The 20914-nt window shown below is 43.8% G+C and overlaps 1 protein-coding gene across 1 annotated transcript; it reads left to right on the top strand.

Annotated features, from left to right (window-relative positions):
* Positions 1-19197: 19197 nt before the first annotated feature.
* On the top strand, positions 19198-20301 carry LOC124003723 (the record flags this gene model as incomplete). The annotated part of the gene is made up of 2 exons (XM_046312268.1): positions 19198-19311; positions 19507-20301. Coding segments are annotated over 2 exons (909 nt in total), but the record flags the coding sequence as incomplete, so codon positions are not given.
* Between the last annotated feature and the right edge of the window lie 613 nt (positions 20302-20914).

The raw sequence follows: 20914 nt of genomic DNA, 5'->3' as shown, positions 1-20914 counted from the left end.
CAACGTATGATAATTTATGAATAGATTTTTGTCCACAGTTCCCTCAAGCTTTTTCTCCCCACACGATAGACTGATTAAATATAAAGAATTATATTGACACACACACACACCATGTGCAATCTCAATTGGGAAAACCAAAGGTCCATAACTTTGTGTAGATTGATAAATGTAATAATCATAACTCATTACCTATTTGAGGTAAAATTATGCAACTTTGTTAACATGATTAAAGATGTTAAGCATCCAGGATCCAAACTACCCAGTTGATAATTAAGCCCAAGGGGGTGGTACACTCTTAGAAAAAAGGGTTCCAAAAGGGTTCTTTGGCTGTCCAAATAGGATAACCCTTTTTGGTTACAAGTAGAACCCTTTTTTGTTCCAGTTAGAGCCAACATTTTTTCAAAAGGTTATCCATGGGGACACCCAAAGAACCCTTTTAGGTTCGAGATTCCAATTTTTTCTAATAGCGTATATTTAACTAATAAGTCCCGGATGGTGGGGGTGTGGTATATGGTCAATACACCACGGCTAAGGGCTGTTCTTGGGCACGATGCAACTCAACATGCCTGGACACGGCCCTTAGCCATGATATATTGGCCATACAGCACAAACCCCTGAGGTGCCTTATTACTATTATAAACTGGTTACAAATGTAATTAGAGCAGTACAAATAAACATTTTGTCATACTCGTGGTATATGGTCTGATAGACCACGGCTGTGTGCCAATCAACCTTCAGGGTTCGAAGCCCCTCATATCTAATGACCTTATTGATTAAATTTACCACAGCTAAGGCTGTTCTTATGCTTGAAGCGGAGTGCCTGGATACAGCCCTTAGCCTTGGTATATTGGTCATATAACACAAACACCTGAGTTGCCTTACTGCTATTATAAATGGGTTTAAATAGAACAGTAATCAAGTCTTTTTTAGCTACATACCCGTAGTATATTGTCTGATATACACACGCCTGAAATCCCGTTTCAGCCAATCAGCATCCATGACCCACACAATCGAGTTTATAATTCTTATTAATGCAGTGATTGTGATGTCATCTGTTGAACAGTGTTGAGCTATATACTGGACTGAATACACTGAGTATACCAAAAATGAGGAACACCTTCCTAATATTGTGTTGCATCACCCCCTTGTGCCCTCAAAACAGCCTCAATTCGTCAGGGCATGGACTCTACAAGGTGTTTAAAGCATTCTAAAGGGATGCTGAACCATGTACACTCCAAGGCTTCCTTCCCACAGTTGTGTCAAGTTGGCTGGATGTCCTTTGGGTGGTTGACCATTCTTGACACACACAAGAAAATGTTGAGCATGAAAAATCAGGCACCTACTACCTTACCCCGTTCAAAGGCACTTACACTGTATTTCACAAAGTATGTGGACTTTTAACTGTAAGTGGTAGGCCACACAAGCTCACAGAACGGGACCGCCAAGTGCTGATGTGTGTAGTGCGTAAAAATCATTAGTCCTCGGTTGCAATACTCACTACTGAGTTCCAAACTGCCTCTGGAAGCAACGTATGCACATGAACTGTTCGTCTGGAGCTTCATGAAATGGGTTTCCATGGCCGAGCAGCCTCACACAAGCCTAAGATCACCATGTGAAATGCCAAGCGTCAGCTGGAGTGGTATAAAGCTCGCCACCATTCAACTCTGGAGCAGTGGAAGTGCGTTCTCTGGAGTAATGAATCACGCCTCACCATCTGGCAATCGACGGACTAATCTGGATTTGTTGGATGCCTGGATAACGCTACCTGCCTGAATGCATATCGCCAAGTATAGTTTGGTGGAGGAGGAATAATGGTCTGTTTTTCATGGTTAGGGCTAGGTCCCTTAGTTCCAGTGAAGGGAAATCTTAATGCTACAGCACGCAATGACATTCTAGACGATTCTGTGCTTCCAACTTTGTGGCAACAGTTTGGGGAAGGCCCTTTCCTGTTTCAGCATGACAATGCCCCCTTGCAAAAAGCGAGTTTCATACAGAAATTGTTTGTCAAGATCGGTGTGGAAGAACTTGACTGGCCTGCACAGAGCCCTGACCTCAACCCCATCACACACCTTTGGGATGAATTGGAATGCCGACTGCGAGCCAGGCTTAACTGTCCAACATCAGTGCCCTATCTCACTAATGCTATTGTGGCTGAATGGGAAGAAGGTCTCCTCAGCAATGTTTCAAGATCTAGTGGAATGCCTTCCCAGAAGAGTTGAGGATGTTATAGCAGCAAAGGGGGGGATAAACTCCATATTAATGCCCATGATTTTGAAATGAGATGTTCGACAAGCAGGTGTCCACATACGTTTGGTCATGTAGTTTAAATGTGTTGTCTTGCCCATTCATCCCCTGAATGGCACATATACACAATCCATGTTTTAAAAATCCTTCTTTACCCTGTCTCCTCCCCTTCATCTACACTGATTGAAGTAGATGTAACAAGTGACGTCAATAATGGATCATATCTTTCACCTGGAATCACCTGGTCAGTCTATGTCATGGAAAGAGCAGGTGTCCTTCATGCTTCGTATACTCATTGTAAACCTAACGTTACCCATTGTAATGAATCCCTGAGATGGATCGGCAGACAGTCTGATGCAGGTGTGGATAATACAGAGTGATGGTCATAACCAATGGGGCAGGCAAGAACTACATTATTCCCAATGAAGTTGGTTAATAAACACCCCCCCCCCCTCACACACACACACACACACACACACACACACATCCCCATTCCCATCTTTCCCATTATAATTTATTATGTTGAGTTTTTTAAAATTATTTTTCTTTCCAAACAAATCAACATCCATCGCTGTATCATTCCATCTCAATTAGTTGTTGTTTTCCTTCTCGATTGGAGCAATAATAGAAATAGATTAACAAAATGACACAGTGTTTGTTTCGATGATTTGATGTAATGTGAGTTGACACCAATTATCGTCAATGTCTTATTTTTTTGGGCTGCACACAGTTTCTTAAAGCAGAGTAACATTGGCGAGCATCGCATTTATGACGGTTTTCCTTTGTCGCTCTAGAGATCGAACTTCAGCAATCAATACATTTTCCTCTGCATTATCATTACCTCTCACAAAGATATTGTAACTGCTCATTACAATTTGAATAGAATGATGGGGGAAAGATAAATCTCTTTACAACCTGGAGACAGCAGTTCATCTGTCTTAGACAAAACACATCTGTAAAACAGCAGTAAAGTCTGTGTTAAAAGGGGCAACCTGTGTTCTTGCATACATTTTTGTACATTTAAATTAATGATATATACCCATTTATCCTTGAAGAATATAACTTGCAAATGCCTCGTGAGCTTAGTTGAACTGTCTTACCCCATCAGAACCCAAAATATGAGCATGTTTTACTCCCTTGTTAGTAAACAATTGAATTCTAAACTAACTCTGTGTAGCCGCAAAACATGGTGAACATTTTCATTTTGATATCGTGGTAATTCAGTCCTTGCATCCAAAGCTCTGTCTATGAATGTGAGAGTTTGTCACGTTCTGACCATAGTTCTGTTATTTTATTCTTTGTTTTAGTATGGTCAGGGCGTGAGTTGGGGTGGGCAGTCTATGTTTGTTTTTCTATGTGGGTTTTGTGTTCGGCATAGTATGGTTCTCAATCAGAGGCAGGTGTCGTTAGTTGTCTCTGATTGAGAATCATACTTAGGTAGCCTGGGATTCACTTTTGGTTTGTGGATGTTAGTTTCCGTGTGATTGTTTGGGCCACACAGTACTGTTTCGGTTTTCGTTCGTTCACTTTATTGTTTTGTATTTCAGTGTTCAGTTCGTTTCATTAAAGATTACACCATGAACACTTACCATGGTCCTTCTCTCTTTCTCCAGACGACATCCGTTACAGAGTTACATTTCTCCAGCCCAATGTTGTTTGCCAAAACAATGACGGGGTGTCAAATGTGTTATTGTTTGAACTACAGATTTCCCCTTTAAACTCCTTACAATTATTTGTATTTGTTACCGTCATACTTCTCACAACATTTTATGTGTTTCTTGTTCATTTACAGTGCCTTCAGAAAGTATTAATACCCCTTGACTTATTCCACATTTTGTTTTGTTACAGCCTGAATTATGATAATTATTTTTGTCTCACCCATCTGCACAATAGCCCATAATGGGGAAAACAATGTATGTTTTCTATTTCTTTGTTGGCCGTGTATGGTTCCCAATCAGAGGCAGCTGTCTATCGTTGTCTGTATGGTTCCCAATCAGAGGCAGCTGTCTATCGTTGTCTCTAATTGGGGATCATACTTAGGCAGCCTTTTCCACCTATAGAGTGTGGGATCTTGTTTTTGGTACTGTGCTGTTTAGCCCTACTAGACGTTACGTTTCGTATTTGTTGTTTTTTTGGTGTTCATTTTTTCGGTGTTCATTTAATAAATTAAAATGTACGCCTACCACGGACCAAGCAGCATGGCCAGGAGGAGCAGACATCCTTGACATGGGAGGATATCCTGGACGTGGGAGGAGATCCAGGCCGGAAAGTATCACCTTCCATGGGAGCAGACAGAGGCAGCGAGGGAGGAACGACGACGACACCGGGGTTCGCGACCACGACGGAAGCCCAAGAGGCAGCCCAAGATTTATTTTGGGATGGGCACACGGGGTGGTTGGCAGAGCCACGGTTTGAACCAGAGACAACTCCCTGTGCTCACCGTGGGGAGCGTGTGACCGGGCAGGCACCATGTTACGCGGAGATGCGCACTGTGTCTCCAGTACGCATCCACAGCCCGGTGCGTGCTGTGCAAGCTTGCCGTGCGAAAGTGGGCATCTGTCCAGAACGGGTGGTGCCGGCTCAGCGCCCCTGGTCTCCAGTAAGCCTCCACGGCCCAGTATATCCTGCGCCAGCCATAAGGACCATGTCTCCAGTGTGCCTTCACAGCCCAGTGCGTCCTGGGCCAGCTCCCCGTGCTTTCCATGCGAAGGTGGTCCTTTGTCCAGGACGCGTTGTGCCAGCTCTACGCTCCAGACCTCCAGTGTGCCTTCACAGCCCAGTGCGTCCTGGGCCAGCTCCCCGTGCTTGCCATGCGAAGGTGGTCCTTTGTCCAGGACGCGTTGTGCCAGCTAGTGTATCCTGTGCCAGCTTCATGCACCCGGCCTACAGTGCGTGTCTCCAGCCTGGTACGTCCTGTGCCTGCTCCATGCACGAAGCCTCCAGTGATGATCCATGGCACGAATCAAAGAACCATATGGAATCAACTATCATCTGTGATGTCATCAATATCAATCAATAAATGGTGGCAATGTTGTATGGTTGACCCACCGTTTGGTTGACATGTCATGTTGTGATCATCCAATAAACTATCCGCCGACGATCGGTGATGATCCATGATTCGATTCCTCCGGCGATGATTCACAGTCCGGAGCTTCCGGTGACGATCCCCGCACCAGAGGCGCCACCGAAGTTGGCGGAGCCATGAGCGGAGCGGGGTCTGCATCCTGCACCGGAGCCGCCACCGAGGGTAGATGCCCATCCGGACCCTCCCCTATAGGTTCAGGTTTGCGGCCGGAGTCTGCACCTTTGGGGGGGGGGGGGCGGTACTGACACGCCTTGACCTTAGAGATCCCTTAAATTCTCTATTTGGTTTGGTCAGTGTGCGACTAGGGTGGGTAATCTATGTTTCTATTTCTTTGTTGGCTGGGTATGGTTCCCAATCAGAGGCAGCTGTCTATCGTTGTCTCTGATTGGGGATCATCAGAGAAACGTAACACATTCTCTTTATGCATATGAGTCACAACCTGGAGTTTAGGAGGTAAAAGCTGTCTGCTGGTATGTCAGGGTTTTCTACGCAAACAAAATATAATATAATGTGAAACATTTTGTATTCGATGTGTTTATCCCTCTGATGGAAACCAGGAATGACGTTTGAATGTTCCTAATCAGAACCAGTGATTAGATTAGAACGTTCTCAGCGTTCTCTCGATTAATACCAATGTGCATTGTATACTGTATGTATTTACCTGCACTTTTAATGAGTGTTTTAAAACAAAGAAACAGCACCTGTTATCATGTGGGTTGGTAGTGCCTCTGGAGGAAATATTTAATTGTCTAAAAGCACGCTGCAATTACTGATCAAAGTTAGTGCTGCAGAGGAACTTGCCAGCTTTTTTTGAGGTTTCGAAAACACCTACCCTCTTCATAGTTTCCCAGATAATCATTGTTTAATTTGGTCTTTAATGAATTTACAGGCAACAGACTTTAGGATCCCTTCTCATCATCTCCTGAGGCCCTCCCACTGAGCAAAAACTGATTGAATCAACATTGTTTCCACGTCATTTCAACCCCCAAAAATGTATGTGATGACTTTGAATAAACGTGGCAAAGTCATTGGATTTGCAAAAAGTCATCAATGTTAGGACATTTCGTATTTTTTTCACCCAACTTTTAACCTAAATCCAATGACATGGTGAATATATTTTTTTGTTGATTTCAAGTTGAATTCACATTAGTTGACCACTCAACCGACTGTAAAACCACACTAGATGTTGAACTTTGGTCTGTGCCCTGTGGGCTGGCAATGGGCTCTGTGTACACTCTTAGAGATAAAAAAAAAGCAGGGAAAACCTTTTGAAGAACTTTTGGTTTCAGGGAGTACCCTTTCCTCAGAGAACCCTTTTGGAACCCTTTTTACTTAGTGTAGTCATCGTCATAGACAGACAGAGATGGTAGCTAGGTACTTGGGAGGTAGATTTAATGATCACAGGAACAGATGAGATAAGCCATGCACCCTCTTATTTCATAACTGTATTTGATGCATATACACTGTACAAAACCTTAGGAACACCTTCCAAATATTGAGTTGCACACCCTTTTGCCCTCAGAACAGCGTTGCAGTTCTTGACACACTCAAACCGGTGCGCCTGGCTCCTTCTATCATACCTTGTTTAAAGGCACTTAAATCTTTTGTCTTGCTCATTCACCCTCTGAATGGCACTCATACAAAATCCATGTCTCAGTTGTCTCAAGGCTTAAAAATCCTTCCTTAAACTGTCTCCTCCCTTTCATCTACACTGATTGAAGTGGATTTAACAAGTGCATCAATAATGGATCATAGATTTCACCTGGTCAGTATATGTCATGGAAAGAGCAGGTGTTCCTAATGTTATGTGTATATATAGTGAATTTTCTATTCATTGGGGGGTTGAGGTGAAAAGCTGGATGTTTGCAACAGATGATGAGGGATATGTAATCATCTCAACATTAGTCCATTTAGTCTGAAGTCTGCCAAATGTTTGAAGTTCAAGGTTTAGAGTCCTTTTTATAGGTACTTGAACTGCTGATCTGTGCTGTGGACCTGTACTCAACCACATAAACTTCTCAACAACAATAAAATGTTTCATCTAACCATCAGCCAACATACCCAATGAGAGAACAGGAGACTGTCTTCTAATCTAAACCTTGGCACTTTCTCTCATATACTGTTTTCGTATCAGATAATGAATGCAATCTTTGGTACTGTTCAGTGTCCTCTGCTGACACATTGTTGTTCCCAGTCTTTGTTACTGTAATAAAATACAGTGCATTCGGAAAGTATTCAGATGCCTTGACTTTTTCCACATTTTGTTACTTTACAGCCTTATTCTAAAACAATGAAATTGTTATTTTTCCCTCATCAATCTACACACAATACCCCATAATGACAAAACAAAAACAGGTATTTAGACATTTTTGAAAATGCATTTTAAAAAACTGAAACATTTACATAAGAATTCAGACCCTTTATGCAGTACTTTGTTGAAGCACAATTGGCAGCGATTACAGCCTTGATTTTTCTTGTGTAGATGCTACAAGCTTGCCACACCAGTATTTGGGGAGTTTCTCCCATTCTTCTCTGCAGATCCTCTCAAACTCTGTCAGGTTGGAGGGGGAGCATCGCTGGACAGCTATTTTCAGGTCTCTCCAGAGATGTTCGATCGGGTTCAAGTTTGGGCTCTGGCTGGGCTTCTCAAGGACATTCACAGACTTGTCCCGAAGCCACTCCTGCATTGTCTTGGCTGTGTGCTTAGGGTTGTTTTCCTGTTGTAAGGTGAATCATCGCCCCAGTCTGAGGTCCTGAGTGCTCAAGGATCTCTCTGTACTGTGCTCTGTTCATCTTTCGCTTGATCCTGACTAGTCTTCCAGACACTGAAAAATATCCCAACAGCATGAGGCTGCTACCACCATGTTTCCCAGTAGGGATGTTGTCAGGTTTCCTCCAGACGTGACGCTTGGCATTCTCATGGTCTTAGAGTCCTTCAGGTGCCATTTAGCAAACTCCAATCAGGCTGTCATGTGCTTTTTACTGAGGAGTGGCTTCCGTCTGGCCACTCTACCATAAAGGCATGATTGCTGGAGTGCTGCAGAGATGGTTGTCCTTCTGGAAGGTTCTCCCATCTCCACATAGGAGCTCTGTCAGATGACCATTGGGTTATTGGTCACCTCCCTGTCCAAGGCCCTTCTCCCCAATTGCTCAGTTTAGCCGGGCGGGCCAGCTCGAGGAAGAGTCTTGGTGGTTCCAAACTAGCAATACAGATTCTCCTCTTTTATGAAGAATCATTCCTATATATTTTAGGTTGAGTATTCAGTACATTCATTCCTTGTGCCAACAAAGGGCCACAGAGACACATTCAGGATCCTATTTTAATGTTCTACAATTTCTGTAATTCCATAGAAAAACGTTATAAAATTGCAGTTGTATTGACACACAGCCTGCATCACCGCCACGTCTTCACTTGGCAGAAATGGAAGAAAACATTCTGAAACAGTTTGAAAGTGGGAGAGGTTACCTGGACTTTCTCAATGAAAACACTTGTTTGCTACCTTTTGCTACAGTGTTTCCTAGTGAACACGATCCTGGTGGGAAAAAGCAACCTCCACAGGTCAGTTGACTGCAGAATTGAGTGCAAATAACGGCATCCATGTTACACCCATCTGTTATTTACCTTGAATTTTAAACATGCACATGTAAAGCCCAGCTGCTATTCCAACCCACATGAACAGAGACACTATAGCCTTGAGATTCTCCTTGTCTGTTAACTAGCCCTGCAATTTACTACCAAACATTCACTAATCCATTGCTATTGTAAACACCTTCTTTACACGGCAACATGTATTGCACACAACCCCCAACCCCCTCTCCTTCATTACACTCTATTGTCAAGCAGGGGTAACACAGCAGAGTTCTGGGATCATCACTGTCTTCTCTTCCCGTTCCACACTTTATTTTATGGGACAGAAATGAACAAATACTTCTTGTGACGTGGAATCTACGTGGAATATTGTGACGTGGAATCTTCGTGGAATATACATTGGATTTGAACAAAGTAATGAACTTCAGCCATACAGATTTTATCAAGCCATTATAGAATGGTGAGGAGGAGGAATCTACTGTCCAGAAGCGACTTCCTGTTTCTGTACTCTGGGTTCACTCAAACATCGTTTAAACATTTTAAGCATTGTTTTATTATTGACAGTTACAGCTGATTTCAGGATTGTATATCTGTTTTATTCATTTCAGTCACTGAATTGTTTAATCAAACTTTTTTCCACCAGCTCATGATATCAGGGCATAAAAACTACAATCTGTCTCCTGAATTAGCGTAGTGCACATTATGCCCAAGTTTGTTTTCCCTGGGTTTCCCTGGTTAAGCTAGCTGTCAAGCTATGTTAGTTTTCATCCTCATTGCCAAACGTCATAAATACTGATTCCTCTTCAAAACACCTTACACAATCATGTAACTAAGTAATTCGCTGGAGAGAAACTTGAAAATGATGTATTGTTTTGTTGAATAGTCATGACTGGTTCGAGATATCTGTTGTAAGGCGGTGGTGGGGAAGGATATCATTGCTACTTAATGCGGATCCAAGTTCAGTTTTGAGATCCACCATCATAATTGGCGTAGCTGGACATTTCTGACAACGGGCAGCCTCTCCCCGTTTTTCTCTATGGGATACAATATGTACTGATTTTGCCAACGTGTACAGAAAAAGGCACATGACAGCTCGCTTGGAGTTTGCCAAAAGGCACCAAAAGGGACTTTCATACCATGAGAAACAAGAGTCTCTAGTCTGATGAAACAAGATTGAACTCTTTGGCTTGAGTGTCAAGCGTCACAAGCGGAGGAAATGTGGCACCATCCCTACGGTGAAGCATGGTGGTGGCAGCATCATGCTGTGGGGGGATGTTTTTCAGTGGCAGGGAGAATAGTCAGAATTAGAGGCAAAGATTAATGGAGCAAAGTAAAGGATCCTTGATGGAAACCTGCTCCAGAGTGCACAGGACCTCAGACTGGGGATGAATGTTCACCTTCCAACAGGACAACGACCATAAGCACACAGCCAAGACAACGCAGGAGTGGCTTCCCGAAAAGACTCTGAATGTCCTTGACTGGCCCAGCCAGAGCCCGAACTTGAACATGAACGAACATCTCTGGAGAGGCCTGAAAATAGCTGTGCAGCGATGGTCCTCATCCAAACTAACAGAGATTGAAAGGATCTGCTGAGAAGAATAAGAGAAACTCCCCAAATACAGGTGTGCCAAGCTTATAGCGTCATAACCATAACGTAAGAAATTGTGGAAAAAGTCAAGAGGTCTGAATACTTTCTGAATGCACTGTATAGCCTATGAACTTGTCGAAGAGTTAACAAATGACAGTATTGCATTCACGCCTCCAACTCAACCAAAAATGTAAGTTAATGAATGGGATTAAGCTATTGGCTCAGATGGAACAATTCAATCAGTAGATACCATACATCTAGTTTAAAAGTTGTTATTTTTGTTGTCAACCAAACACAATTCAATATTACTTTTGTAATACAGTAAATAGCATAGTTAAGGGCATCTTGTAAACAAATGTAACATTCAACCTTAAAATGAGTAACACATCCATGGCCATATTTTGAGGTTACTGTAAATATACATTTGTTCTTATGACACGAGCCTACCAGACGAGCTAAATAACTTGTATGCTCGCTTCAAGGCAAGTAACACTGAAACATGCATGAGAGCATCAGTTGTTCTGGACGGCTGTGTGATCACGCTCTCTGCAGTTGATGTGAGTAAGACCTTTAAACAGGTCAAAATTCACAAGGCCACAGGGCCAGACGGATGACCAGGACGTGTACTCTGAGCATGCACTGACCAACTGGCAAGTGTCTTCACTGAAATTTTCAACCTCTCTCTGTCTGAGACTGTAACACCAACATGTTTCAAGTAGACCACCATAGTCTCTGTGCCCAAGAACACTAAGATAACCTTCCAAAATGTCTACCAACATGTAGCATTCACGTCTGTAGCCATTAAATGCTTTGACAGGCTGGTTATGGCTCACATCAACACCATTATCCCAGAAACCATACACCCACTGTAATTTGCATACCGCCCCAACAGATCCACAAATGATGCAATCTCTATTGCACTCCACACTGCCCTTTCACACCTGGACAAAAGGAACACCTATGTGAGAATTCTATTCATTGACCACAGCTCAGCGTTCAACACCATAGTGCCCTCAAAGCTCATCACTAAGCTAAGTACCCTGAGACTAAGCACCTCCCTCTGCATCTGGATCCTGGACTTCCTGACGGGCCGCCCCCCAGGTGGTAAGGGTAGGTAACAACACATCCTCCACGCTGATCCTCAACACGGGGGCCCCTCAGGGGTGCGTACTCAGTCCCCTCCTCCTCCCTGTTCACTCATGACTGCAAGGCCAGGCATGATTCCAACACCATCATTAATTTTGCCGATGACACAACAGTGGTAGGCCTGATCACCGACAATGTTACAACATGGGGAAGCTCATGGGAGACGGTGTGGCCACATTACCATAACGCTGTTTATATAATAGCCTCAGATATGAAGTTTACATCTAATTGTTGTATAAATGAATGAGTGAGTATGATACTGTTTGTAAAATTGTGAAAGGTGATTTTGGACTGTTTAATGAAGGAAACTCCAATTCCCTTTGAGCCAGTTAGGGTCAGGCATCCTAGGAGGGGACAAAGGTTGGAGACCATTGCTGAATCTTTTAACCATACCACGTGGTTAAACTCTTAGACTATCGATACCAACAGAATAAGAACAAGTCTTTGATATTAATTACTAGTCTGCAGCTAGGAATTCGATATCATTGAACAAAAAGAACGACAACCACCGAAACATCCGTCGCTCTGAACTATCCCCTCTAACCAAGACAGACAGGGAGAGAGAGAGAGAGAGAGAGAGAGAGAGAGAGAGAGAGAGAGAGAGAGAGAGAGAGAGAGAGAGAGAGAGAGAGAGAGAGAGAGAGAGAGAGAGAGAGAGAAAACTCTCCAGCAGAAACTAACTTTTCAACAGCGATCAAGAAGACACACTGAGCGTAAATATATATATATTGATTGCAATTGTTCCCGAATGAGTGAGCGTTCATGTGCAAAGGATTAGCTTTTCAATTGTTATAATTATAACTCTGTAGTGACTTCTCAGTCGACCCCCACTTCTGTTTTGTCCAACAAGCCGCGATGCCGGTTTAGCCCACTAGGGCACATTCTCCTATCATTTCTTGTAACCATATTTACTTTGTCGTCTTGTTTATGCCAGTCATTTCTGTGAATTACTTAGTTAGTAATAAAAAAAAGATCTAAGACAATTGATGTACGGATGACTCATAGTGAAGACTGGGTTCGTGCAGATAACCAAACAATTTACGACATTTGGAATGAGACTAACGTGAGGTAAAGTAAATAATTCATTAATCAGAAGACTATTGATCAGATATGAAAATATCTTAAAGGTTATATTGGGAAATTATAACTTTGTAATCTGAATATTTTCCTTGGTGCCCCGACGTCCTAGTTAATTACGGTTATATGATTAATCAGTTTGATCGCGTAATACTAATTACAGAGAATCTTTGATAAAAACGAAGTCTTCAATTTAATGATAGTAAAGACACGACACTAGCTACATGTCTAAAGCTGAAGTGTACTGTTAGCTAGCTAGCTAACGTTAGCTGGCTGGTTCCCTAGCTGATGTTATTAATCATATCTCAGAGCTGTTTGCTTTCTAGTTAGAGCCTGATGTTAGCTAGTTAACATTAAACCTGGTTGGTTAGCTCCCAGCACTGTGACATTGTTGGCACTGTGTTCATTGTTGTTTAACTAGCTAACGTTAGCTGGCTGGCTCATTAGCTAATGTTATGTGACGTGTGAATTTACACGTTGTTACGTAGCTAGTTTCATTGTTTACAAAGCTATCTATCTAGATGTCTTAAGCTAAAGTGTACTGTTAGCTAAATAGCTCATGTTAGCTGGCTGGTTCCCTAGCTGACGTTATTATTTGCATCCCGGAGCCGTTTGCTTTTCTAGTTAGAGCCTAATGTTAGCTAGCTAACATTGAACCTAGTTGGTTAGCTCCCAGCACTGTGGCATTGTTGGCACTGTTCATTGTTGTTTCACTAGCTAACTTTAACTAACGTTACGTGACAAGTGTACAACACCCGTTGAATATGGCCAGTGTCAGTAAATGTCTGTTTTCATGTTATTCATAGGTAAACAAATCATCAGCCAGAGCATGAAGTGTGCGCTCTGAGAGCGAAACGAGATGGGTGGAGCCAAAGCTTAAGAGGGTGTGAACGATGCTGACTGGGTGTAGACAAAGAGAGCTCTTCACTAGATACCAAAACATTCAAAGGCCATTTTCATAAAAGTGAGTTTTCAAGTTGATCAACCTTCAAAGCAGAATTACTTTCCCATTGTTCCTCAAACGCAACGTATGACATACCATTTTGAAGCTCTGAATCTCTACTTTAATCAAATGTAAAAAAACACAATGTCAAATGTCGCTACATCATTGTCCTCTTGAAAAACAAATCATAGTCCCACTAAGCACAAACCAGATGTGATGGAGTATCGTTGCAGAATGCTGTGGGTGCCATGCTGGTTAGTTGGGTCTTGAATTCTAAATAAACCATTCCTCAAAGGGATTATTAACTATTGTATTATGTGGGTGATATAAAGTATGCATTAGCATACAGTTAAGCATGAGTGATATGCTTTTTAACGTGAGCTGTATTTAGTTTGCTCAATAATCTAATGCTATTCCTCCATGTGCTCTTCCCTCTATCACTCTCTCCCTCTCTCCTGATCGCTCTTACTCTGCTCTCTCTTTCTCTCTCCCTCTCTTTCTCACCCTCTCCATCTCCCTATCCACTGTCTCTTGCTCTCTTTATCTGTCTCTCTCTTTCTCCACTCTCTCCTCTTCTTTCTGATACGGTTTCTTGTTCTGTATGCAGAGGAAAATAACTCAGGTGGAAAAAGAGCTCTGTCTGCTCACCAACTCGTCATTTATCAGAGTCTTTTCTGTTGGTTGGCTTTCTAGACACAACTAGGGTGACTCAGCAGCAGCGTTCTGGGCTGTTTCACTAGCAGGGGTTGGTTGGTGGGTGAGATCATGCCACCGCTCTGCGGAAGAGGCTAGGGGCGCCTGGGGTCATCAGTACATCGAACAGCTGTTTGCTTGCTTGCGGTGCTGTGTCTTGGTATGCTATCATCCTGCCTGTCACCTCTGACCCATAAACCCTGAACTGGCCCATGTAGCTACAGTAAAATGCTGATTAGTGCCAGATCTGAGCTAGGCTAACCCAGTGTAGAACTGTCATTAGGAGAAATACAAAAGAATACAACCCTTACTGGTCATTAGTGGAAAGGCCATCGCTAATGATAACCGCTAACAAATGGCACCTTATTCCCTTTGTAGTGCATTGCTGTTGACCAGAGCCCACAGGGATCCGGTCAAATGTAGTGCACTATGTTGGGAATAGCCTGGTTCTGTTATAACAGTCATCAGTTTGGGATGCGGTGGTGAGTCTGAGATAGGACAGCTAATGATGATTATCTTATCTGCTCTCTGTGGAAAGACTTTTCTTTGGTTCATTTGCACTGAAAGACTATAGGCCCATATCACACCCTGCACGCACAACCCATGTCTCAGTCAGCTTTAGGAACTGCACATCTGCGATCAAGAAGGCTGAGAGGAACTCAGCCTATGTGACCTACACTACACTTTCTGGCCCTGACTGAGATGTGGATTTCCGCAGAGAACACTGCTACTCCAGCTGCTCTGTTGTCATCTGACTATGTGTTCTCTCAAAGTCCGAGAGCATCTGTTCGTTGCATTGGTGGCACAGATCTACTCATTTTTTCTCAGTGGAGATTTTCTCTTTTCCCTCTCTCCCACCTGTCCATCTCCTCATTTGAATTCCATGGTGTCACTGTCACTTATCCACTCCAGCTAAACATTGTTGTCATCTATTGCCCACCAGGTGCCCTTGGAGAGATACTCAATGAGCTTGACACCTTGACAAGCTCATTTCCCCAAAATGGCACACTACTCATCGTATTGGACGACGCCTGACTTTCGATACATTTCTTTCCACCTCTTTCTTTCCACTCCTTTCCTCTTTTGACCTCACCCTTTCACAGTCCCCTCCCACTCACAAAGCAGGCAATGCGCTTGACCTCATCTTTACTGGAGGCTGTTCGCCTACTAATCTCACTGCAACCCCCATCCAGGTGTCTTAATCTACTTTGTTTCCATTTCTCTCCCTCTCTCCTCAAACCTTACCCACTCAGCCCCAACCCAGATGGTCATGCACCTTCGCAATTTTGTCTCTCTCTCCCACTACTCTCCTCTTCTATCATCTCTCCCTTCTGCTATATCCTTCTCTTTCCTGTCTTCTGATTCTGCCACTTCAAACATACACTCTGAGAAAAAAGGGTTCCAAAAGGGTTCTTTGGCTGTCCCCATAGGAGAACCCTTTTTGGTTGCCATTAGAACTCTTTTTCCCTCTGTGGAAAAAGGGTGCTACATGGAACTCAAAAAGATTCTCCCTGGAACCAAAAGCATTCTACTGGCAACCAATAAGTGTTCTCCTATAGGGACAGCCGAAGAACCCTTTTGGAACCCTTTTTTCTAAGAGTGACCCCTCCTGTCTCAGCCTCCAGTATTTATGCTGCAGTAGTTTATGTGTCGAGGGGCTAGGGTCAGTCTGTTATATCTGGAGTATTTCTCCAGTCTGATCCGGTGTCCTGTGTTAATTTAAGTATGCTCTCTCTAATTCTCTCTCTCTCTTTCTCTCTTTCTGTCTCTGTCTCAGAGGACCTGAGCCCCAGGACCATGCATCAGGACTACCTGGCCTGATGACTCCTTGCTGTCCCCAGTCCACCGTTTTTCCTAGCCACCGTGCTTCTACACCTACATTACTTGCTGTTTGGGGTTTTAGGATGGGTTTCCGCACGGCACTTTGTGACATCAGCTGATGTAAGAAGGGCTTTCTAAATAAATTTGATTGATTCTCCCTGGAACCAAAAAAGGTTTCTTCAAAGGATCCTCCTATGGGGACAGCTGAAAAACCCCTTTTAGGTTCCAGATAACACCTTTTTTTTAAGAGTCTACTCTTCTCCCTTTTCGCATCCTATGATTCTCACTATCCCCTTTCCTCTCGGCAAGCTCGGCCCTCCCTTCCTGCTACGTGGTTGAGTGACTCATTGAGAGATCACAGAATAGGGCTGCGGGCAGCTGAGCGACAATGGAGGAAAACGAAACTTCCGGAGGACTTAGCATCCTTCCACTCCCTCGTCTCTAACTGATATTCTTCCCTATCCGCTGCTAAAGCCACTTCCTTTCACTTTAAATTCCAAGATTCTGCTCTAACCCGATGGACATTTTTTTCCACTTTCTCCTTCCACCTTAATCCTCCCTCCTCTCTTTCTGCGTATAAATTTGCCATCCACTATGAAAAGAACCTTCCCTGACTACTGTCTGCATCCCCTCTCACTTCAAGATGGCCAGAGTCGCTCCTCTCCTCAAGAAACCAACACTCAACCCATCTGACGTAAATACTACAGACCGGGATACCTTCTTTCTTTTCTTTCCAAAACACTTGAGCGTGCTGTCTATGACTAACTCTCTTGTTATCGCTCTCAGAACATTTTCTTCACCCTAACTAGTCAGGCTTCAAGACGGCTCACTCAACTGAAACCACTCTCCTCTGTGTCGTGGAGCCTCTCAACAAGCTCCCCAAAAGCAGATTCAAAAAGCTCCCCAAAAGCAGATTCAAAAAGCTCCCCAAAAGCAGATTTAACAAGCTCCCCAAAAGCAGATTCAGCAAACTCCCCAAAAGCTTGAAAACCCAATTAGAAGTTTAGAAAAAAACTAAAACTATATTAAAACTAAACATTTTGACTCCAAAATAAAATAAAATAAAAACATCATGAATTATGTTTAGTTTTACTTCTTTTCTAAACTTTGGGGAAAAAATCTAATTGGGTTTCCAAGCTTAAATGCTGAATCTGTCGGGCAAATGCAGCCAGGAGATAGCGATGTTTCAAATAAGCCTAGCTGGTGCATCACTATTGCTAGCTATCACTAGCTAACTGGGAAAAATATCAGCTATGTAGCTAACTTGATTCTTCTTAAATGTACCACTAACGTTAAAAAGCATTGGATTGGTGTAAACATGGCAGAGATAGAGTTTCTTTCCAAAAATATGTTTTGTCTCGGAGCTATTCCTTTTAAATTGTGTTCCGGAGTTCTAAATTGAGCAGCTGCTGAAAAATGAGCTCCTGTATTTATTGAGATTTAAATGGTTTTTTAGAGTGAAGTACATCGAAAAAATCAAGAGAAAACTGCAAGACTCAATAGAAGACAAAACAAGGAACAAACCAAAAAAGACAGGCTTTTGAAAAATTAACTATTTTTCATAAAATTGTACAGTTATATTAGCTAGCTGAATTGCTAGCAGAATTGTTTACTTGTTGCTAAGCAGTTGCTAGGGACTCTCCTGGAAGAAGCTAGCTAGCTTACAAAGAATAACAACAAAAATATCTAGTTAACAGAAGAAAGGAAGACAAAATAAGGACAAAAGAAGGACAGAAGAAAAAGGAAAAGAAAGAGGACAACAAAGTGAAACAGTCAGCACTTCTATTGCAACTTCGTATTTCGTCGTCCTAACGTAGTCTACACTGCTATCTGCCCAGCAGCTAGCCAGCTAGCAAACGTCCACCGTCTACCGAATAGCAGCACTGTAGAAACTATTACACTCAACTGAACGACTTGATTAGTGTAGTGTTAGCTAGCTACATAGTTGTCTTTGCTGTCTTCGTATCCAAGATAATTGTGTAGTTTAGAGCGTGTAGTCTTAGAGTGATTATCTTAATTTACCGAGGTTAGCTAGCCAGCTATTTGTCGTCCTTAACGTAGGAGACACTGCTAGCTAGCCAACAGCTAGCCAACGTCTACTGAATAGAACTTCCGCACTCAACAACCCGGTCGCATTCCGCTTCGCTCCACAGGTAGTATCACATTTTTCATTTCATTTCATTACAGCACAACGGTTTGATTTGTTTGATCGTAGCTAGCTACATAGCTAGCTACATAGCCGTCTGTGTATCAAAGATAATTGTGTAGTCTAGAGCAATTTTCTAGGTTAGCTAGCCAGCTATTGTCGTTCTTTTAACGCAACGTAACGTAATCAACACTGCTAGCTAGCCAGCTAGCCCCCGAATAGCAGCACTGTAGAAACTATTACACTCAACGGAACGACTTGATTAGTGTAGGCTCCGGGCAGCCGAGCGGAAATGGAGGAAAACTCGCCTCCCTTCGTCAACCATTTTGAAAAGAAGGTCGACGACATCCGATCCTCGTTTGCTAAGTCAAACGACACCGCTGGTTCTGCTCACACTGCCCTACCCTGTGCTCTGACCTCTTTCTCCCCTCTCTCTCCAGATGAAATCTCGCGTCTTGTGACGGCCGGCCGCCCAACAACCTGCCCCTGACCCTATCCCCTCCTCTCTTCTCCAGACCATTTCCGGAGACCTTCTCCCTACCTCACCTCGCTCATCAACTTATCCCTGAGACCCTTTCTTCAAGAGAGCGGAGTTGCACCCCTTCTGAAAAAACCTACACTCGATCCCTCCGATGTCAACAATTACAGACCAGTATCCCTTCTTTCTTTTCTCTCCAAAACTCTTGAACGTGCCGTCCTTGGTCAGCTCTCCCGCTATCTCTCTCAGAATGACCTTCTTGATCCAAATCAGTCAGGTTTCAAGACTAGTCATTCAACTGAGACTGCTCTTCTCTGTATCATGGAGGCGCTCCGCACCGCTAAAGTTAACTCTCTCTCCTCTGCTCTCATCCTTCTAGACCTATCGGCTGCCTTCGATACTGTGAACCATCAGATCCTCCTCTTCACCCTCTCCGAGTTGGGCATCTCCGGCGCGGCCCACGCTTGGATTGCGTCCTACCTGACAGGTCGCTCCTACCAGGTGGCGTGGCGAGAATCTGTCTCCTCACCACGCGCTCTCACCACTGGTGTCCCCCAGGGCTCTGTTCTAGGCCCTCTCCTATTCTCGCTATACACCAAGTCACTTGGCTCTGTCATAACCTCACATGGTCTCTCCTATCATTGCTATGCAGACGACACACAATTAATCTTCTCTTTTCCCCCTTCTGATGACCAGGTGGCGAATCGCATCTCTGCATGTCTGGCAGACATATCAGTGTGGATGACGGATCACCACCTCAAGCTGAACTTCGGCAAGACGGAGCTGCTCTTCCTCCCGGGGAAGGACTGCCCGTTCCATGATCTCGCCATCACGGTTGACAACTCCATTGTGTCCTCCTCCCAGAGCGCTAAGAACCTTGGCGTGATCCTGGACAACACCCTGTCGTTCTCAACTAACATCAAGGCGGTGGCCCGTTCCTGTAGGTTCATGCTCTACAACATCCGCAGAGTACGACCCTGCCTCACACAGGAAGCGGCGCAGGTCCTAATCCAGGCACTTGTCATCTCCCGTCTGGATTACTGCAACTCGCTGTTGGCTGGGCTCCCTGCCTGTGCCATTAAACCCCTACAACTCATCCAGAACGCCGCAGCCCGTCTAGTGTTCAACCTTCCCAAGTTCTCTCACATCACCCCGCTCCTCCGCTCTCTCCACTGGCTTCCAGTTGAAGCTCGCATCCGCTACAAGACCATGGTGCTTGCCTACGGAGCTGTGAGGGGAACGGCACCTCAGTACCTCCAGGCTCTGATCAGGCCCTACACCCAAATAAGGGCACTGCGTTCATCCACCTCTGGCCTGCTCGCCTCCCTACCACTGAGGAAGTACAGTTCCCGCTCAGCCCAGTCAAAACTGTTCGCTGCTCTGGCTCCCCAATGGTGGAACAAACTCCCTCACGACGCCAGGACAGCGGAGTCAATCACCACCTTCCGGAGACACCTGAAACCCCACCTCTTTAAGGAATACCTAGGATAGGATAAAGTAATCCTTCTCACCCCCCTTAAAAGATTTAAATGCACTATTGTAAAGTGGCTGTTCCACTGGATGTCATAAGGTGAATGCACCAATTTGTAAGTCGCTCTGGATAAGAGCGTCTGCTAAATGACTTAAATGTATAATGTATAAATGTATAAATGTAAATTCAAGTCACATTGAAATTGACATTATTATTTAAACTTTATATAACATATGACCTGACCCATGACCTTGTGCCCCTCAGTTGCAAGAAGTGACCCCCCCCTCCAAACACACAAAATAAATCCCTGAATACAAATAAATAAATAAAATATAAAAACACAAAACTATAATAACCTTGTGACACTCAACTACTTTTCTCCTTCTGACAGCCAGGGCAGGCCTGCCCGTTCCAAGACCTCTACAGTTGACAACTCCACAGTGTCCCTCTCCCAGAGCACAAAGAACCGTGGCGTGACCCTGGACAACATCCTCTCATTCTCTGCAAACATCAGAGCAGTAACTCCCTCCTGCAGGTTCATGCACTACAACATTCGTAGAGTACAACCCTTCCTCACACAGGAAGAGGCGCAGGTCCAAATCCAGGCACTTGTTATCACCTGTCTAGACTACT

This window comes from Oncorhynchus gorbuscha, linkage group LG18 (genome assembly GCF_021184085.1).
Source record: "Oncorhynchus gorbuscha isolate QuinsamMale2020 ecotype Even-year linkage group LG18, OgorEven_v1.0, whole genome shotgun sequence".
Taxonomy (NCBI): domain Eukaryota; kingdom Metazoa; phylum Chordata; class Actinopteri; order Salmoniformes; family Salmonidae; genus Oncorhynchus; species Oncorhynchus gorbuscha.
Note: the sequence above shows the minus strand (reverse complement) of the source record. Positions and strands in the feature narration are given on the sequence as shown.